Source organism: Myotis davidii, unplaced genomic scaffold, assembly GCF_000327345.1.
Source record: "Myotis davidii unplaced genomic scaffold, ASM32734v1 scaffold269, whole genome shotgun sequence".
Taxonomy (NCBI): Eukaryota; Metazoa; Chordata; class Mammalia; order Chiroptera; family Vespertilionidae; genus Myotis; species Myotis davidii.
In genome coordinates this window covers 6,948,756-6,968,409 of record NW_006383008.1, presented here as the reverse complement: position 1 = coordinate 6,968,409, position 19,654 = coordinate 6,948,756, and the positions used below count along the sequence as shown (strand labels likewise).

Genomic DNA, 19,654 nt, shown 5'->3' with positions numbered 1-19,654 from the left:
CTCTCTCCCTCTCTCCTCCTCTCTGAAACCAATGAAAATATATATTTTTTAAAAAACTAACTTAAAAAAAGGAAAAAGAAAGTTATCTCCTCTGCTGAGCTTTCACTTTAGTTAATGGTTTCCTACAACACATTTTAAAATGCCTCATTATCCAATAGCTGTGTGATGGAACAATATCTGTGATTAAAAGAAAAAGAACTCCCTTTTCCACTTATGCTATTGCAGCATTTGTTTTAAAAATAAGAGTGTTGCATGCACATGTTCATGGCAGAATTATTCATAAAAGTAGAAACACTCCCAATGCCACCAAGTGGTGAATAGATAAAAATATGGTGCCTTCACACAATGAAACACTATTAGGAATAAAAAGAAACACATTACTAACAGGCTACAACATGGATGAAGCTCAAAATATTAATGCAAAATGAGACCATTTACATGAAATGTCCTGAAAAGACAAATCTAGAGACAAACAAATAGATTAGTAGCAATAAGTGGCATCAGAGAGAAACTTTAAATGGGCATGAGGGATCCTACTGAGATGATGGAATTGTTGTCAAACTAAATAACTGGATTGTGGTGGTTGCAAAACAGATTTACTAAAACTCATTGAAGTATACATTTAAAATGAGTGCATTTTACGATATGCAAATTACTACCTATAGCCATATATATATATGTATATATATATATGGCTAATATGCAAAGTGTCCCCTCGGGAGTTCGACTGGGAGTTCAAACACTCGCTATGACATGCGCTGACCATCAGGGGGCGGCGCAGAACATGGTGGGGGACCAGCAGCGGTGGTGGGGCACTGAGGGAGCGAGAGAAGAGGAGGCAGGTAGGTGGGGAATGACGCAGTGACAGTATGCTGGCAGTGAGGGAAGGAGGCGGTGGGGAGGTGGGGAATCACACGGTGGCAGCGCATTGGCAGTGATAGAAGAAGGAGGTAAGGAGGTGGGGAACCTGATCGGCCCTGATCGCCAGCCAAGCCTAGGGACCCTAACCGTGCACGAATTTCATGCACTGGGCCTCTAGTACCTCAATAAAGAGAGAAAAACAGGTATACATCAAGACTCATATTGGTCTGAGGTTTTGAGAGGCCTGACAGCCATAATATCTAGGATGCTGATTCTAGTTCTTCAAAAAAATTAAGACACTGGCCATATAATTTGCCTTAAAAAAGAATTTTAACTTAGCCTCATTTGTTTTAGCCCAGCCATCTCCCCAATTATTGACAGCAAGACAGAAAAAGCAGGCTCCTTAGAAGAGATCCCCAGTGCTAAAGCCAAAAAAAGTAATAACTCATTATTATTTTCAAATATTTACTATGCACCTAAGAGGAATACTACTATGCACAAAAATTAGTATCTATAAACACAAGACCAGCAAAAACATCAAACACAGGGACTGCACCTGTTGAGTCTTTCCAGGACAGAGTCATCAGCCAGTGAGATCTCATCCAAGAGGAAAAAGCTGCCCTCCTTCATGGCCAGAACCAGAGGCCCATCATGCCACTCAAAGAGCCGAGATGTGTCAATTTCTTCCTACAATTTGGAAAAGGAGGTGAAATTAAAGGCCAGGTGTCCACAAGACAACACACATGTAGCTAGCTGGTGTCTGCTGGAGTGAAGTGGTCATTCTGCCAGAAAGTAAAGGTCTGAGAACCAGGAACACATGCTACACAATAGGATGCTCATGAAGCCCTTGCAGACCAGTGAAAATATGAAGATACATATCAAACCTGGAATCAAAGCCCTATGAGGCACAAAATTCCACAGTTGACTAGGGCACAGAGCTAACTGCATCCTTTAAATGAATGTACACATCATCATTTGCTATTGGACAAACCTTGTCCTTTGGCTTCTGTCTCACCGGCCGCAGCCCGCCCAGGAAGTCAGAAGTCTCCATGTGTAAGTGGCAGTTGACTGAGTATAATTTCTGATTTGCCAAGGCTGCAAACACCTGACAGATACTCGTTTTCCCACACCTGTCAGAGATACACACCAGATTAACAAGGAGCATGAATTCTAAATACACACCCACAAACACCAAGTCAGCAAAAGAGGCGGACCCTGGTGAGAGCCTCACTACAACAGCAGACCCTGCTGGCCAACACAGGATGTCTGTACCCCTGGCCTGGGGCCTACTTCCCCAAAACACCAGCACCCTGCCATATTCCTTATCCAGAATGGCACAACATAGCATGAATTCCATCCTTTTCTACTCCTACCAACCACCACCAAGGGATGGGAAAGAAAGCCAATCGTTACAGACTTTCAAGACACACTAACTCATGTGCTATTCAACTATACAAATCTATAAAACAGATGACACTGTTTAAAATAATTGAATAGAAAAAAATTAGCCCTGGCTGGGTAGTTCAGTTAGAGCATCATCCTGATACTCCAAAGTTTCGGGCTCAATTGCCTTGGTAAGAATCCACCAATGAATGCGTAAGTGGAACAAATTAATATTTCTCTCCTTTTCTCTCGCTAAATCGATCAATAAAAATTTTTAAAAGACCCATTCTTTTCCATCACAAAGGTCTAAAGGTAGAGGAAAAGAAACAATATTAGAACCCTTACTGCTTCTTTAAAAAGGGAGAGCTCTAGCTGGTTTGGTTCAGTGGATAGAGCATCGGCCTGCGGACTGAAAGGTCCCAGGTTCGATTCCGGTCAAGGGCACATACTTTGGTTGCAGACTCCTCCCCAGGCCAAGCATTAGTCAGGGCTCATGCAAGAGGCAACCAATTGATGTGTTTCTCTTATATTATACTTCTGTCTTTCCCTCTCTCTTCCACTTTCTCTAAAAATCAAAGGACAAATATCCTCAGATGATGATTAAATAAAAAATTTTAAAAAGACAACTAATTAATTAAATGCCAATCAGCCCTTTTCATAAAAAAAAGGGGGAGGGGGAAGGAAGGGGGAGAGGAGAAAACAAAAGAAAAAGAAAAAACAAAGATCACCCTGACCAGTTTGGCTCAGTGGATAGAGCATCAGCCTGCAGACTGAAGGGTCCCAGGTTCGATTCCAGTCAAGGGCATGTACCTTGGTTGCAGGCACATCCCCAGTGGGGAGTGTGCAGGAGGCAGCTGATCGATGTTTCTCATCGATGTTTCTAACTCTCTATCCCTCTCTGTCCTCTCTGTAAAAAATCAATAAAATATATTTTTAAAAAATAAAAAAACAACAAAGATTGCTTTCCTGATGAGTCCTTCAGAGATAACTCAAGTAATCCTATGGAATTGAACTGAACCCCCCTAACCAGTTATTGTCACAGAACTTTACCCAGTGTCTCCAACCAACAGCACTGGTTCACTGAATTCCAATGCTCTTCCCACCAGCACGGCCAGTCTCCGCATGCTCTCAGTCCACACGATATGGCTGAACTTGGACTCCAATGTGGATTTCTGAGTAGACAATTTACCTATCAAAGGTAGAATAAATATTTAGGTTCTAATATGAGTATAACTCAATTCATTCTCCTCTGGATATTTTAGCCTACTCACTCAGCAATTTTAGGACATTTTCTTTGGAAAAGAGGGATTGAGGACACAATTTTTTCTTGAAATGTTTTTCAAGGACTTCTTGAATCACATCAACCTCCTCCTGTTTCCTGACTCGGCCTGCCAGAAGCATATAACCTTAAAAAATAAATAAAAATGAAGAACCATCAAGTGTCAATACCAAGGGATGCTGAGAATATAAAGCAATAGCAACTCTCACCTAACCATATGGCTGCCTTATGCTCCAGCAACATGAATTCTAAGGAGACTCAAACAAAAATGAACACTTGTGCACCAAAAGACATAGACATCAATGTTCAGGCATTTTTATTCATAATAGCTAAACAGTGGATCCAAATATCCATCAACCAGAGAATGGCTAAACATATTATGGTATCTCCATATAAAAGGGTTATAACAGTAACTTTTTTTTTAATGAAGTCCTGATACATGTAACAACATTGCTGTATCTTACATTAGAGAGTGAAAAGAAGCCGGACTCAGAATGCATACTTCATGATACTATTAAGATGAAGCTCAAGAACAGGAAAAATCAATCAGTGGTGATCAATATCAAAGCAGTGGTTACCTCCAAGGGAAGGAAAACTGACAAGAGCCATGAAGGACTCTTCTTTGGTACTAGTATTCTAAACATTGACGTAGGTAGTGATTTACATGATATCAAGCTGTACATGATATAACAGAGTGCTTCACCCACTTTACCATAGGTTATATTTGAATTTAAAAGGTGTTTTTTGTTTGTTTGTTTTTAAATGTGTTCCTCCTTCTACCTATTCTTAATCAGGAAAGAAAAGACATTACAATTCTTATGGGCTAGTTTTATTTACTCACCTTGCTTAATAACTAACCCATTAAGGACTCATTAGCACCTTTCAAATCAGAATATTCTGAAGTATTTTCTATTAGAAAGAACATATAGATTCTTCCCATGGATTAAACCTGTATGACCAATCCTGAGTCTCAAGTGACATCACTGCCTTCTCTCAGAACTCTGATATTATCTGACCAGTCAGTTCTCTGACTCTAAGGCACAGCACGCCGCTCCACAGGCACCAAATTGCAGACAAATGGTCCAAAAGACCTCACCAACCACCTGCCTAAAAAACTAACAGTATTGTGGCCATATCCTGACTCTTACATGTGGCCACCTGAAGGAAATGAGAACACCTAAGAAACCAAAACGTATTAGTACAGAGGCCTGGAGAAATAACAGCACTTTCAAAAGCAGTTGGAAATTAAGGGAGAAGGCTCAGTTCGTGGAGTACCTAGTAAAATCTACATATTGATCATAATTTGGGTGAGGATTGTTTTAATAAAAAAAAAAAAAAGGCTGACATTTGATAGAATGTCACAGTTTGAGAGATGATTGAAAGCATACCATCGTCGGCTAAGTGCTGTAGCCAGTCGTACTCCTCCTTGGTCTGCTCAGCCAATCGGTATCTCTCAGCCCATCGAAACAGGTCTCGAAGGGTGATGAAGCCCTGCTTTCCAGCAAACACTGAAGAACTTCTGCGTTTGGACTATTAATGTATGAAAACAAATGGCAAAGAACAATGTCAAGCATATAGTAAAACATACATAAAATTTTTAAAAAAATATATTTTATTGATGTTTTACAGAGAGGATCCTAGAGGGATAGAGAGTTAGAAACATCGATCAGCTGCCTCCTGCACATCCCCCACTGGGGATGTGCCCACAACCAAGGTACATGCCCTTGACCGGAATCGAACCTGGGACCCTTCAGTCCGCAGGCTGATGCTCTATCCACTGAGCCAAACCGCTTAGGGCCATACATAAAAATTTTAATAAATTTAAGCTCCCATAAAAATTATTCATTCCATTAAAATTAATTTTTTAAAGTGAAAGTGGGGTGTAAACATTTGAAGAAAAATACAAACTCATGTAAAAGAATGTAAATAAACAACGGCATTCCATCTCCTATGCCATACAGAAAAAAATCACAAATACAAATGTGGGCAAACATGCAGGAAAATTAATCCCATAATGTGGGACCATAGTAGTGAAAATGATTCAGAAAAGTAATTTGACAGTGCATAATTCTGATAAATACTGTTAACCCCATAAATTAAATGGGATATTTTGGGGGTGAAGGGGAGAGGAGAAAGAGAAGAAAGAAAAAAAAAAGACAACTGTAGCTCTGCATTTAACAAGGGAGTGCCACACAAAAAGAGTCCCTTCAATTATGTCCATTCAAGGAACATCCCATATAATAAAGAGGTAATATGCAAATTGCAATCATGCCCTCACAAGATGGCTGCCTATAACCAGGCTGGCAGGGGGGTTAGTGAGGAACGACTGAACAAGCAGGCTGCGTGGGATGACCAGGCCGACGGGGGGTTAGTGAGGGACAACCAGGCCAGCGGGGGAGCAGGGCAGTTGGGGGGAGGGCAGTTAGGGAGGACCACATCTGCAGGGGAGAGCAGTTGAGGGGGAACAGGCCAGCAGGGGAGGGCAGTTGAGGGTGACCAGGCCAGCAGGGGTGGGCAGTTAGGAGCAACCAGTCCAGCAGAGAGGGGGCAGTTGAGGGCGACGTGGCCAGCAGTGGGAGGCAGGTAGGGGCGACCAGGCAGGCAGGCAGAGGCAGTGAGGGGCGATCAGGGTGGCAAGGGGGGGGCAGTTAGGGGCGACCAGGCAGGCAGGCAGGTGAGTGACTGGGAGCCAGTAGTCCAGAATTGTGAGAGGCAGTCAGACACCTTCCGAGGGGGTCCCAGATTGGTGAGGGTGCAGGCTGGGCTGAGGAGACCCCCACCGCATGCACAAATTTCGTGCACTGGGCCTATAGTCCTATGTAATGAAAGCCTAATATGCAAATCGACAATTGGTGGAATGACTAGTGGGCAAGGCCTGCAAGCGGGCGGCGCCAGGCCAGCCAAGGCAGGTGCCAGCAGGCAAAGGGAGGGGGTGGCGATCAGGGAGCAGTGGCAACTGGGGGGGGGGGCGATGTGGGGTAGGACCGGAGCTGTCCCCTGGTGGTCAGTGCACTTCCACAGGAATGTCCACAGGGAGAGGTCCTAAGCTGTCGGCCAAACATCCCCCAAGGGCTCCTGGACTGCAAGAGAGTGCAGGCCGAGCTGAGGATGCCCCCCCGCCCCACCAAGTGCACGTATTTTTATGCACCAGGCCTCTAGTCCTATCTAATAATAGACAAACATGGTAATTAACCGTACCTCCGACATGCTTCCCATTGGCCAATCAGGGCAATTTGCAAATTAACTGCCAACCAAGATGGTGGCCGGCAGCCAGGCAGCTGAAGCGAACAGGAGGCTTGCTTGCTCCAATGATGGAGGAAGGCAAGGTTCCCTGCCTGCCACTGCCGGCCTCTGAGCTGCACTCTAAAAAACAATGTTGCAATTATAAAAGCTAAACAAACCCCAGAAACCTGCTTTCAGCCAGCCGGGCCTCAGAGCTGGAGCTGCAACAGTGTTTCAATTATAGAAGCCAAACAAACCCAGATACCTGCTTTCAACAGCCGAGGTCTCAGAGCTGGAGCTGAGCCTCAGAGCTAAAGCCGGCTCTCAGTTCCAGTGACAGCCATAGAAGGTAAATAAATCCCAGAATAAAAAGAAAAAAAAGGAGAGATTGGGAGCTTCAGTCACCCGCCAACCTGAAAATGACTCTCAGCCCTTCATTCAGACTGGCTTGGCACCCCAGTGGGGACCCCCACCCTGAAGCGGGTATGACCAGCTACAAACAGCCATCATCCCCTCATCCAGGCTGGCCAGGCACCCCAGCGGGACCCCCACCCTGATCTGGGACACCCTTCAGGGCAAACCAGCCGGCCCCCACCTGTGCACCATATTACCTATATAGTAAAAGGGTAATATGCAAACTGACCCTAACAGCAGAAGGACTGGGAATGACTGGCCACTATGACACACACTGACCACCAGGGGGCAGACGCTCAATACAGGAGCTGCCCTCTGGTGGTCAGAGCGCTCTCACATGGGAGGAGCTCTGCTCAGCCAGAAGCCAGGCTGATGGCTGCCAGTACAGCGGTGGTGGTGGGAGGCTCTCCTGCCTCCTCAGCAGCGCTAAGGATGTCCAACTGCAGCTTAGGTCTGCTCCCTGCAGGAAAGTGGACATCCCCCAAGGGCTGCTGGGCTGCCAGAGGGATGTCTGATTGCCATCTTAGGCCCGATTCCCCGGGGAACGGGCCTAAGCCAGCAGGTGGACATCCCCCAAAGGGTCCCAGATTGCGAGAGGGCACAGGCCAGGCTGAGGGACCCTTCCCTCCCCCCGCGAGTGCACAAATTTCTGTGCACCGGGCCTCTAGTCTATATAATAAAAGACTCAGTGACCATTATGGTGGAACTACTGGATGCTATGATGTGCACTGACCACCACTAGGGGGCAGACGCTCAACATAGGAGCTGCCCCCTGGTGGTCAGTGCGCTCCCATAGGGGGAGTGCCACTCAGCCAGAGCCTCTCCCAGCTCCATGGCAGTGCTAAGGAGCAGCAAGCAAGTGGGTGGTAAGGAACGAGGGGTCCCTAGGCTACGAGAGGGTGCAGGCCGAGCTGAGGGGGGACATCCCCCTCCCCCCGTGCACAAATTCCGTGCACCGGGGCTCTAGTATCCATATAAAAAACAAAACTACAGTTTGTTTATGCCAAACGAACCTAAACAAAATGTTCCACTATTATTCACAAACAAAAAAACAATCATCACATATAACTATCAGAAAATTTTTTTAACATATTAAATTGTTGACTGACAAAACACAGCCAAAAAACATTAATGGAATGCATCATTAAGACAAGGTCCTTACTCAGTAAAAAGTAATAAATGGGTGATCTGCTGTTTCTACCCGAGTAACCAATCAAATTTGACCAAGTCTAATCAACACATTCCATTAGAAACTAAGTTCAGGGATGGAGAGATAATCTACCTGAAGGTCCAGCATGACTCTAACCAACTTGCTGCAGTAAGAGGGTGGCAAACTACACCGCTTGTGCAAGATTGTTTCCAACTCAGAACTTGGCAATTCATCAAAGTGCAATTCCACAAACCGATTCCTGAAGGCTCTGGAAAGCACCTAAGGAAAAAAAGCATTTGAGATACTGCTCTCCATAAGGTCAGTTTGGGCTCAAATAAACGCTTATAAAAATTTTTTTAAATTGTTTTAAAAAGGAAAAGAAAGCAAGCTCCTACAAAATGGAGGCTCTGCTACTCACCACAAAAAAAAAAAAAAAAAAAAGACCCTTCAAAAGAGGTAAAAAATTTCAGTCTTTCCAAGAAAGATTTACGACTCAAGGCAGTAACAAGTAAGAGTAGGAGGGAAATGCTACACACCTTTCTGCCTCCATAAAGTCCTGGGGGATTCTGGGTAGCAAAGAGCATGAACCGAGGGTGAGCTTTAACAACTTCCTGTGTTTCTGTTATGAGCAATTCACGATTATCATCTAGCAGTCTGTTCAGTGCCTCTAACACATCAGTAGGGGCCAAATTCAATTCATCTAAAATAATCCAGTAGCCCTTTCTCATAGCATCAATAAGAACACCTTGGAAGAAATAAACAGAGAATTAGTACATACATTAGTCAAAAGTTGTACATAAATCAACAAATCCTAGGTTACTACTATTAAATTTCAAAGCAAACCACCCAAGTAATTTGTGATGTTGAATATCAAAGAAGCACAATTTTCCATTAAAATAGCCCTATTTCATACAGAAGGGGAGTCAACACTGACAAATATCACATTTCCAACTTATTTTCCCCCCTGCAGCTTAATTTTATTTATATCACCATATTTTTATATCAACCCTCAGCTTCCTTCTGTTCAGTGCTCACCCCATTCTCTTGAGACTCTAGGAAATGAAGTAGAAGTTCAACTACACTCTTCAAAACTTGGTGCTAGTCCCACCTATAGCTGAAAAGATTTCAGTGGGGCCCAAAGAGAGCTGGACCCCAAACCATCACTCCTTCACCACCACGCAGCTCAGGGAGAAAGAAAAACCAGCACAATGGCAGCAGTCCGCACGCCTCAACTGGAAAGGGTAAAGAATACTTGGGGAAATGGGTCTAAAAGAATGAACACCTACACACATGCAACAAAATAATAACCCTACCTTCTTTAAACACAAGCTTCCCTGAGGAATCAGATGTGTAACAACCGATGTACTCTTGAATATCCGTGTGTTCGTGATTATTGATACGCACACAGTGGTTACCAGTAGCTGCAGCCAGCCACCGGATCAGGCTGGTTTTACCAACTGATGTCTCCCCCTGAATCAGCACTGGATAGGTTCTTTAAAAGATCAGCCAACAAAGCATTTAAAGAAAAAAAGATAAAAACCAGAATTAATCAAGTAGTTTTTAAAAAGAATGACTATATCATTTAACATCATTATAAAAGAACATTTTTATATATCTATATACTACTAATGGAAATGTTTCTTAAGCCCTGGGAAACTTCTATATAAAAATGGTTCTTAAGAAAATACTAAGGAAAAATTCCAACCTCTATTGTACTACTTGTGAGAAACAATAAGTGGGACTATCTGTTACTCAATAAATAATGGGTGATGAGTATTCATCAACAAAATACTGAAAAGCAAACCTCAAAGATGGCCAAAATAATCTGAATCCATATTGTCCTCACTAAAAGTGCAACTAGAAAAAATGGTTTGTGCCAGAAGAAAAGTGACAGTTCATTTAGCCAATGAATAACAATAAAGCACTTTGAAAGTGAAGACTAGAAAGTCATCAACGTCTATGATGATAAAACTTCAGATCAGCAGAGAAAGTTCCACATACCCTGCAGAGACCACTCGGACTATATCTCTCAGGTTCAGCTTGACGGAAGATGTGAGAATGTATGTCTCATCAATTGTAGGTTCCTTGTCTCCCATCGAAATCCAGTAGCCTTCAACCTGGATAAGCCGTCCTCCTTTGGGTTCTGGAATAGGCTGAAAGACACAAAAATTAAAGAAATAAGCCACAGTTCCATGGCAACTATGGCATTCTTTCAGATAGGGTGGTAAAGCGGGAAAAGAAGTTGTCACCAAGAATGCTGCCCTGTTCTGGATGCTTTCAACATTAAAACCCATGGGTGAAATATGAAAATAAAATTACTTTGAGAAATGAGAAGAAGATAATAACAAGTACAGGTTTTTAAATTAAGGCGGAGTTAGGTGAATATGGGGGAAAATTTGAATCAAAATAGTTTCTCAGTTTATGATTCAGTTCTCTTCTCTTGCCTATTAAAACCTCCACTCTGAAGTATATTGGTCAAAAACATTTATTTCATATAAACCATATTCCCCAAAATAGGGTTAGTGTTGTACACAGGGGGGCTTTGCATTATTTCATCTGGATCCCCCGGAAGGCTTTAAAAATAAAAGCGACACCACCCCCCACCCCCCAAGAAGCTACTCTATTACAGATGACATTGTGAATAATATTGCAATCTTTTAAAGATATGGTAAAAGTTATTAAGTTGATTTACTCAAAATTGCTATTTTTATGGAACAAAATGCTTAGTGGTCAAGTTTACAACTACGAAAAAGTGCTCTTCCAGTACACTTAGTCCCTTGACTAGAAGCTACACTCTATTGAGGCTAAGAAAGGAGACTACAGAACATTCTTATGAAATGGTCCCATTTATGTAATTTAACTAGATACATATTAGGATTTACATGGACAAATGTACACACATAAAATTGATTTTAGAGGGAAGAAGGGAGAGAATAAAAGAGAGAAAGACACACACACACAGAGAAACATCAATGTGAGAGAGAAACATCAATCGGCTGCCTCCTGCACTTGTCCTGATCAGTGATCCAACCCACAACTCAAGTATGTGCCCTCACTGGGAATTGAACCTGCCACCTTTTGGTGTATGGAACCATACACCAAAAAACACCCACACCAGCCAGGGTCATTTCAGATGGAAAGGACTGTCTACAAGGTTTAAATCTCCAAAGAGTAGGCTTACTGGGAAATTTTTTTGGTTTGTTAATCCTTTACCCAAGAATATATTTCCATTGATTTTTAGAGAGAGTGGAAGGGAGGGGGGAGAAATGGAAGAGAGGGAAGGGCAAGAGAGACATCAATGTGAGAGACACATTGATTGATTGCCTCCAGCATGTGCCCTGACCAGGACTGAAGATCGAACCTGCAAACCAGGTAAGTGCTCTTGCCTGGGAATCGCACACCAAGACCTTGCAGTGCTTGGGTTAAAGCTCTGATCACTGAGCAACACAAGCCAGGGCAGATTATTGGGAATGTTTACCATCTATGATTTAACTTTCTGAAACAGATTTACAATTAGAATCAAGATTTATAAAAAACCAAACAGTTCGAAATTTTATAATATAGCCTTTCATTTATTAAACAAGTCAAAACAAACAAACATACCTGCTTCAGCAAACTTTTAATACTGCCAGAGACAATGTGTTGACAAATAAGCTTCTGAACTATTGGGTGAGATGCCCTGTCAAGCTGTGTTAGGAAACCCAAACAAAAGCCCTAGGAAAAACACAGAGATACATAACACCAATTATTGCAGGACAACTTATTTCAAAAACAAAATGCCACCGTGTGGGTGGGGCTGGTTTGCAGAACAACTTTTAATATCATGGTAGAAAAAAGCTTAGGGTAGCTCTGGTATAAAATATTCTGGGTAACCTGACTAAATGGAAAGTATAGCAAATCTGGAATATGCATCTCTACTCCCTCCTTCCCCACGGTGAGCCCATCCACAACACTACACCCAAACCCAGACTGTGGAAAGACCTCATAGAGTGAACGCTGGATGTTGCTGCACGGATTGGAGGCTGCAAATCGCAGGGCCCTGCAGAGAGTCCGAAGGCTGTAGTGAGGTCTATGGCCAGTCCCGTCCACCAATGTTCTCCCAGACTCTTTCCGCACATCTCTGTAGAAGCTACAAAAAGGACGCACTTCAGGTGATTTTTTAAAATTGATTTAAAAAATCAATTTTAAAATAAGGGGAGACAGAGAGATCAGCTGCCTCCTGCACACCCTCCCTCTCCCTTCCTCTCTGAAATCAATAATAAAAATATTTTTTAAAAAATTAGAAGATGACAAGATGGAAAAAGTTTTAGACTGAAATATAAAGTGCAAGAAATTTATGACCAGCTACCACAAAATCAAATATAACCAAGGAAGTGTCACAGATAAAACCCAAGTTCTTATTCAAATGGGCTTTAACTGGAATATTTACAATCTATCTATATATTCTTTCTTTTATTAGGAAAATCGAAGAGACTTCATAAGGTTCCAACTTTAAAACAGACATTTAAATAATAATCTTTCCATTAGTTTTCTCCAGTTAGAAGCAAAAAGAAGAAAAAAGGAAACAATTATATGAATGAGGCACACTTTTTATGCTCAGAGGAAAGGTTTATAAATAGAACCTGGAAACCACCTACTTTATGATTCCTTGCACTGTGCTCTTGCTCACACTCAGTCCTTTCAGATAATCCACAATAAGAATTTGTAAGTCTTCTTTACTTTCCAGTTCTTCTACATAAAGTTCTGTAAACCTGTAAGACAATTATTATTATACTAGAGGCCCGATGCACGAAATTCATGCAAGGGGCTCAGCCCTTGCAGCCCTGGCTTCATCCAGAAGGTCGTCCAGACAACCGTCCAGATGGTCATTCTTCTGTTCAGCCATTCAGTCAGTTTGCATATTATGCTTTTATTATTATAGATAACAACCATATTTAGGAAGTTAATACAACTATTCTGACAATAAAAAATGAAAAACAAAAGTCAAGTAAACTCATTTTAATTGTTTCTAATATAAAATATAACCCTTCCAACTTGAGATATAGACTGACCATACAAAATAAAAAATAATCTAACTTTTACAAAAAATCTACCATTATTATACTCTGGTTTCTGTTCAGATCGCATAAATCTTTCGCCTTTCACAAAAATCTACCATTATTTCTTCTTGGATTCAAGTATTCTATTTATAGTCCTTACAGCTACAAAAATAAGACTTAGTTATCTTCATTTTCAGGTGTATTTCATCATAAGTACATGTAATAAAAAATACCTAGAATAGCTCTGGACAGTTTGACTCAGTGGTTGGGGCGTTGGACCAAGGACCAAGGGGTCGCCAGTTTGATTCCCAGTCAAGGGCACATAAAAAACATCCTCACTCCTTAGGTAAGGATTGAAAAACAAAACACAAAAGCACATGGAACAAAAAAGGCCCCTCACAGTAAAAATAAAATAGTTGCAGCAAAAGAAAACATATAATTGTAGTTTATAAATTTTTCTTAAGATGCTTTTATTACTGTCAATTATGGGAGCAGGGCATGGCCGGCGTGGCTCAGTGATTTGAGCATCGACTTATGAACCAGGTCAAGGTTCGATTCCCAGTCAGGACACATGCCTGGGTTGAATGTTCCCCAGTTTTTCTCTCTCATCGATGTTTCTAACTCTCTATCCCTCTCCCTTCCTCTGTGTAAAAAATCAATCAAATATATATAAAAAAATAAAATAAAAATAAATGGGAGCAGAGATCTAATACAATTTTAACACTGTTTTAAACATAAAACCCAACAAAAGGTTACCAATAGTAAGGTCATTTATCTTTTCCTAAGTGCTACATACATAAAACACCAATTGCCCTGACCAGTTTGGCTCAGTGGATAGAGCGTCGGCCTGCAGACTCAAGGGTCCCGGGTTCGATTCCGGTCAAGGGCATGTACCTTGGTTGCTGGCGCATGCCCAGTGGGGAGTGCGCAGGAGGCAGCTGGTCAATGTTTCTCTCTCGTCGATGTTTCTAATTCTCTATCCCTCTCCCTTCCTCTTGGTAAAAAATCAATAAAATATATTTTAAATAAATAAATAAATAAAAGCCCTTTTACAAATCATTGGCCTCATTCAAGAGGACTTTGCTGCTAACTTGCACTTATGCTATTATAGTGTTACTAGAGGCCTGGTGCACAAAAATTTGTGCACTGGATGTGGGGGTCCCTCAGCCCAGCTTGCCCCCTATCACATACTGGGAGCCCTCAGGCGATGTCCTACTCCCTGCTCCCCTTGGGGAGCGGGCCTAAGCCACAGTCTGACCTCCCTTTGTGGGAGGTAACCGGGCTGATCAGGGGAAGGCACCAGCCCCATCACTAGGGCAGGAGATGACATTTCTTAACCCTCCAGCAGCGGACTTTCCTTTTTTTCTCCAGGAGTGTGGTAAAAAACCCTAGGTCACCTATTTGGACTCTTATTACCCAAGTTACTAAGAATATTACCAGTGACATACAGGGAGCTAAGCCACTCAGCAGTCAGAAAAGGTGTTTCCTCTGTAGATCACATCAATTGCCGGCTTGGCCCCTGCCCAGGCCTAACACCTCTGGCCGAGTCATCAGCCCTGGGCAGGGGACCTCCAGCTCCCTCATTTGTAGGCTCAGCCCCTGCTCCCCATGATCACCAGCTCCCTCCCTGCTCCCTGCAATCGCTGGCTCCGCCCCTGCCCCGGCCTAACGCCTCTGGCCAAGGTGTTAGGTCTTGGCAGAGGACCCCCAACTCCCACCATCGCCAGTTCCGCCCCTGCCCAAACCTAACAGCTCTGGCCGAGGCCTTAGGCCTGGGCAGGGCACCCCCAGCTCCCCACCGCCGCCGCCAGCAGCGATTGTAATGCCTCAGTCCGTGGCTTGGCACCTATGTATGCAAATTAACCGCCATCTTTGTTGGCAGTTAATCTGCGTATCGCCCTGATTAGCCAATGGGAAGCGTAGCGGAGGTACGGTTAATTACCCTTTTTGTCTTTTATTAGATAGGACTAGAGGCCCAGTACACAAAACTCATGCACTGATACGGTCCCTAGTGGCTGCCGGTTGCCGGCCGGGTACTCCATCCCTTCCCTAGGCCACCTGCAGCAGCCGCCTGCCAGGGCCTCCCTCCCTTCCCCTGGCTGGCCCCGCCACTGCCCTCTGGTCAAACTCCCAGAAGAACTCTGGTCGAGGGGACAATTTGCATACTACGCTTTTATCATATAGGCCGAGAGGCCCAGTACACGAATTCATGCATGGGTGGGGTCACTGGGCCTGGCCAGCTCGGGGGAGGGGCTGCAGGAGGTTGGCCAGCCATGGGAGGTTGGCTGTGGGAGCACACTGACCACCAGGGGGCAGCTCCTGCATTGAGCATCTGCCCCCTGGTGGTCAGTGCGTTGTCATAGTGATCGGTCGACCAGTCGTAATGGTCACTTAGGCTTTTATATATATAGATAAGTATCATTATGTGAACTTTTTCTAATAGCCACAAGGCTATTTGAAGAAGGAAACATTTTTGTTTTCAACAGTATCATGAACCATTAAGTGCCATGCTAACAACCCAAAGGAAAAATTCTCCAGTGTTCTGGAGTTTTCCATATTTCTATTGCCTATATAAACTAAAGGAATAAGACAAGGAAAATTCTCTATCCATGGTCAAAAATTTTTAAGCATTGTTACGGGGTTTGGTTATGTTCATATTACCCATCAATAAATAATAACTTTTTATTTTTTTAAATATATTTTTATTGATTTCAGAAAAGGGAGGGAGAGAGGGGGGAGAGATGGTGAGAGAGACAAAAATCAATGAGAGAGAATCATTGATTGGCTGCCTCCTGCATGCCCCCTACTGAGGATAGAGCCTGCAATCCAAACATGTGCCCCTGACCAGAATTGAACCCGGGACTCTCAGTCCACAGACCAATGCTCTATCCACTAAGCAAAACCAGCTAGGGCAAGAAGAAATTTTTAAAAAGCCTCCAAGAATCAGGCCATGTCCCCTCACCTGTTTCTTATTCCTGGTGGGAGATTTCTTTTGCCCACATCAGTTGCTGGATTCATACAGGCAAATAAACGAAAGTCAGGATGACGAACCAATGGTTCTGTTAAGAGAAAATTATAAATTCTCAACAACTTGTAAAATTAATTCATTAGCCACAGGTTCCTAGGGAAAAATTATCTAACTCCATAGGAACCCAGGTCAAACAAAACACTGCCTCAGGCTCAACAAAGTTGTTACTGGTTGTTCAAACCTTCCCCACCTTTTCTGAAATCAGTTTCCAGACCGATGGACACTACTTAATCTTATGCTACCATTCCACTATCTTTTATAGGTTCACTGTTGTTTATGTCTTATCACCTGTTCCAGTATATAGTTTCCCACTAATTGTGCGTGTCTATTACCCACTACCCAAATGCCTTGACAAATTATTGTATTCTTTCAATTCCCCATACCACTTAACAATAGGACATTTACAGAAAATAAATATCTATGGAAAAAACAAATCCAATTGGGTGGCCCATGTAATCCACCTAACTAATAGATTCTTACTCTAATGAGGCCAAAGACCTGGCAGCAAGTCAGACCCCAAGGGGCTCAAGTCCTACCTGTGTCCCCTCGATCCAGCAACACCAGGGAGCCAGAAGAGCCTTCGAGCAAACCACTGAGACATTCTAATGTTTCTGGAGCAGCCAGATTAATCTCATCCAACAAGATCCACTCTCCTTTCTTTACAGCCTGGGCTAATGTGCCCTAGAAGAAGATAAAGTATAACCTGATGAATTATGCCCTAAATACCAAATTGCTGTCAGCTGAGTGCCAGAGGTAAGACCAAGTTAACTTTTTCAAATGTCTAAAAGGATCAAGGGAACATCTTTGAGCCTAACAGTGAGATACAATAAACTAGATCATCTCATTATACAGATGTGAGATAAATGATAGCAATGTATTCAAGTATTTAAAGGTACCCAGATGGCCCTGGCTGGGTGGTTCAGTTGGTTAAAGCATCGTCCCAATATGCTAAGGTTGTGTGATCTCTGGTCAGGGTACATGCAAGAAGCAACCAATGAATGCATAAATAGGTGGAATAACAAATTAATATTTCTCTCTCTCTCTACCTCTAAAATCAATTTTTTTTAAAAAAGGGTACCCAGATGGTTATTAAAAGCACTCAACATAAATAAATATAGGGTTAAGCTCTGAATATACCACGATCAGATAAAGGACTAAATCAAAGATGTGTAGTGGTTGTAATATGTAGCCTTTCACAGTTGTTGAAGAATATCACAATGAATCTTTCCTAACTCTTCTCTACCGATTTTGTCTCAAAGTTCTATCCCAAGAGTAATAAAAAATAAATCTTAGAGTTAATACATCAAAAACTGGGGGGATGGGGGAGGCTAGGGGACTGTCTTGGGCGGGGGGAATAAATGGACACATATGTAATATCCTTTGTAATAAATAATAAAATTTAAAAAAAAACAGAAAAAAAAAAACTGAACTGTTTTACTTGTTATTAAAATGCTTTATACAAGCCCAAGCCAGTTTGGCTCAGTGGATAGAAATCAGCCTGCGGACTCAAGGATCCCAGGTTCGATTCCAGTCAAGGGCACATAACCTCGGTTGCAGGTTCCTCCCTGGCCTGGGCCCTGGTCAAGGCGTGTGCAGGAGGCAACCAATCAATGTGTTTCTCTCAGTATTTGTTTTTCCCTCTCTCTTCCACTCTCTATAAAAATCAATGGAAAAATATCTTCCGGTGAGGATTTAAAAAAAAAAAAAAAGCTTTATACTTTTGTCTTCACAATAATCCTGACAAATTATCTACAAATTTAATTTTTTTAAAAAGAACAGCCCTGGTCAGTGTTGCTCAGTCGGCTGAGCATCATCGCAAGCACAGAGAAGTTGCCGGTTTGATTACCAATGAGGGCACATACCCAGATTGCAGGCTCCATCCCCGGTAGTAGGCATACAGGAGGCAGCTGGTCGATATCTGCCTATCTGTCTCTCTCTCCCTTTCTCTAAAAATAAACTATTCTTTAAAAAAAAAGAACAAATGTATTAAACTCCAGTGTAATGCTAAGTCATGAAATAGGTTTAAACCAGGGGTGGGCAAACTTTTTGACTCAAGGGCCACAATGGGTTCTTAAACTGGATTAACTTCCAATTTAAAAATAATAGTGTTAATAATAATAATAATAATAATAATAATAATAGTTTACCAAGACTATAATCTCAATAAAGAACATTTTTCAAAACCTTCCCCCAATACATTATTTCAATTAAGTGTTTAAGTCTTGGGCAGCAAGCACTAAAAATATCAACATTAAGAGAATACAAAATAGAAGCCAGTCTAAAACTTGCATTTTGCATCAAATCAACAGTCCCTTAACCTTAATAACTAAAGCAAAATACCTCTACAAATGCAAACAAGAGGGCATTTTCAGTCATTTTCATCTGTTGTTGGGCATGGTCAAGTCTAAGACCAAAAGCTTCCCATTTCTCTTTCAGGAGTAACCCTAGAAAGGAATAAAGACAATAATTTAACCTACATTTTGAATTGTAATATGTATAACTTAAAGACACAAAAAACAAATATCTTAGCAGTATTAAAAATGTAAGTCCAGCCCTAGCTGGTTTGGCTCAGAAGATAGAGCGTCAGCCTATGGACTGAAGGGTCCCAGGTTCAGATCCAGTCAAGGGCACATGCCTGGGTTGCGGGCTCGATCCCCAGTGGGGGCAAGCAGGAGGCAGCCGATCAATGATTCTCTCTCATCACCCCAGTGGCGACATCTATGAGCCAGCCGATCAATGATTCTCTCTCATCATTGATGTTTCTATCTCTCTCTCCATCTCCTTTCCTCTCTGAAATAAATTTAAAAGACTAGGAATGAATTGCTACTTTTTATCAAAGATATTTTCACAATAGAATGTTACCTATTCAATATGGGAAATCAACACAGATATTTTGCATATATGGACAGGTTTTGATTCAAATGAATGAAACAGCTAATTCTTCTAAGTGATTTATTAACAAAGAATTTCCCAAATTTAGCCTATCATTTTATTTAAAAACTAGAGGCCTGGAGCACGAAATTCATGCACAGGAGGGTGGGGTTCCCTCAGCCCAGCCTGCCCCTCTCACAGTCCAGGAGCCCTCAGTGGATGTCCTACTGACGGCCACAGTCTTGCAGCAGAGGCTCGGAGCAGGGGTCCTGTGTGTGCGTATGTATGTGTCCACTGAGGGCCTGCCCCCAGCCGCATTGGAGGCTCAGAGCAGGTGCTCTGTGTGTGAGTGTGCGTGTCTGCTGGGGGCCTGCCCCCAGCCATACCGTGGAGGCTTGGAGCAGGGC

General features: G+C 42.6%; 1 protein-coding gene across 1 annotated transcript in view; it reads right to left on the bottom strand.

Annotated features, from left to right (window-relative positions):
- Nucleotides 1-19,654, bottom strand: part of MDN1 (midasin AAA ATPase 1) — a 161,271-nt gene that overhangs the window by 93,888 nt on the left and 47,729 nt on the right. The window contains exons 17-31 of the mRNA XM_015557675.1: nucleotides 18,717-18,820; nucleotides 16,913-17,057; nucleotides 16,311-16,407; nucleotides 12,947-13,060; nucleotides 12,291-12,438; nucleotides 11,913-12,023; nucleotides 10,311-10,462; nucleotides 9,623-9,801; nucleotides 8,846-9,054; nucleotides 8,442-8,588; nucleotides 4,912-5,053; nucleotides 3,516-3,650; nucleotides 3,295-3,433; nucleotides 1,853-1,991; nucleotides 1,418-1,548 (exon numbers count right to left, since the gene is read on the bottom strand). Coding sequence (XP_015413161.1) covers nucleotides 1,418-1,548; nucleotides 1,853-1,991; nucleotides 3,295-3,433; nucleotides 3,516-3,650; nucleotides 4,912-5,053; nucleotides 8,442-8,588; nucleotides 8,846-9,054; nucleotides 9,623-9,801; nucleotides 10,311-10,462; nucleotides 11,913-12,023; nucleotides 12,291-12,438; nucleotides 12,947-13,060; nucleotides 16,311-16,407; nucleotides 16,913-17,057; nucleotides 18,717-18,820 — 2,092 coding nt within the window. The remainder of the gene's footprint in view (nucleotides 1-1,417; nucleotides 1,549-1,852; nucleotides 1,992-3,294; nucleotides 3,434-3,515; nucleotides 3,651-4,911; nucleotides 5,054-8,441; nucleotides 8,589-8,845; nucleotides 9,055-9,622; nucleotides 9,802-10,310; nucleotides 10,463-11,912; nucleotides 12,024-12,290; nucleotides 12,439-12,946; nucleotides 13,061-16,310; nucleotides 16,408-16,912; nucleotides 17,058-18,716; nucleotides 18,821-19,654) is intronic.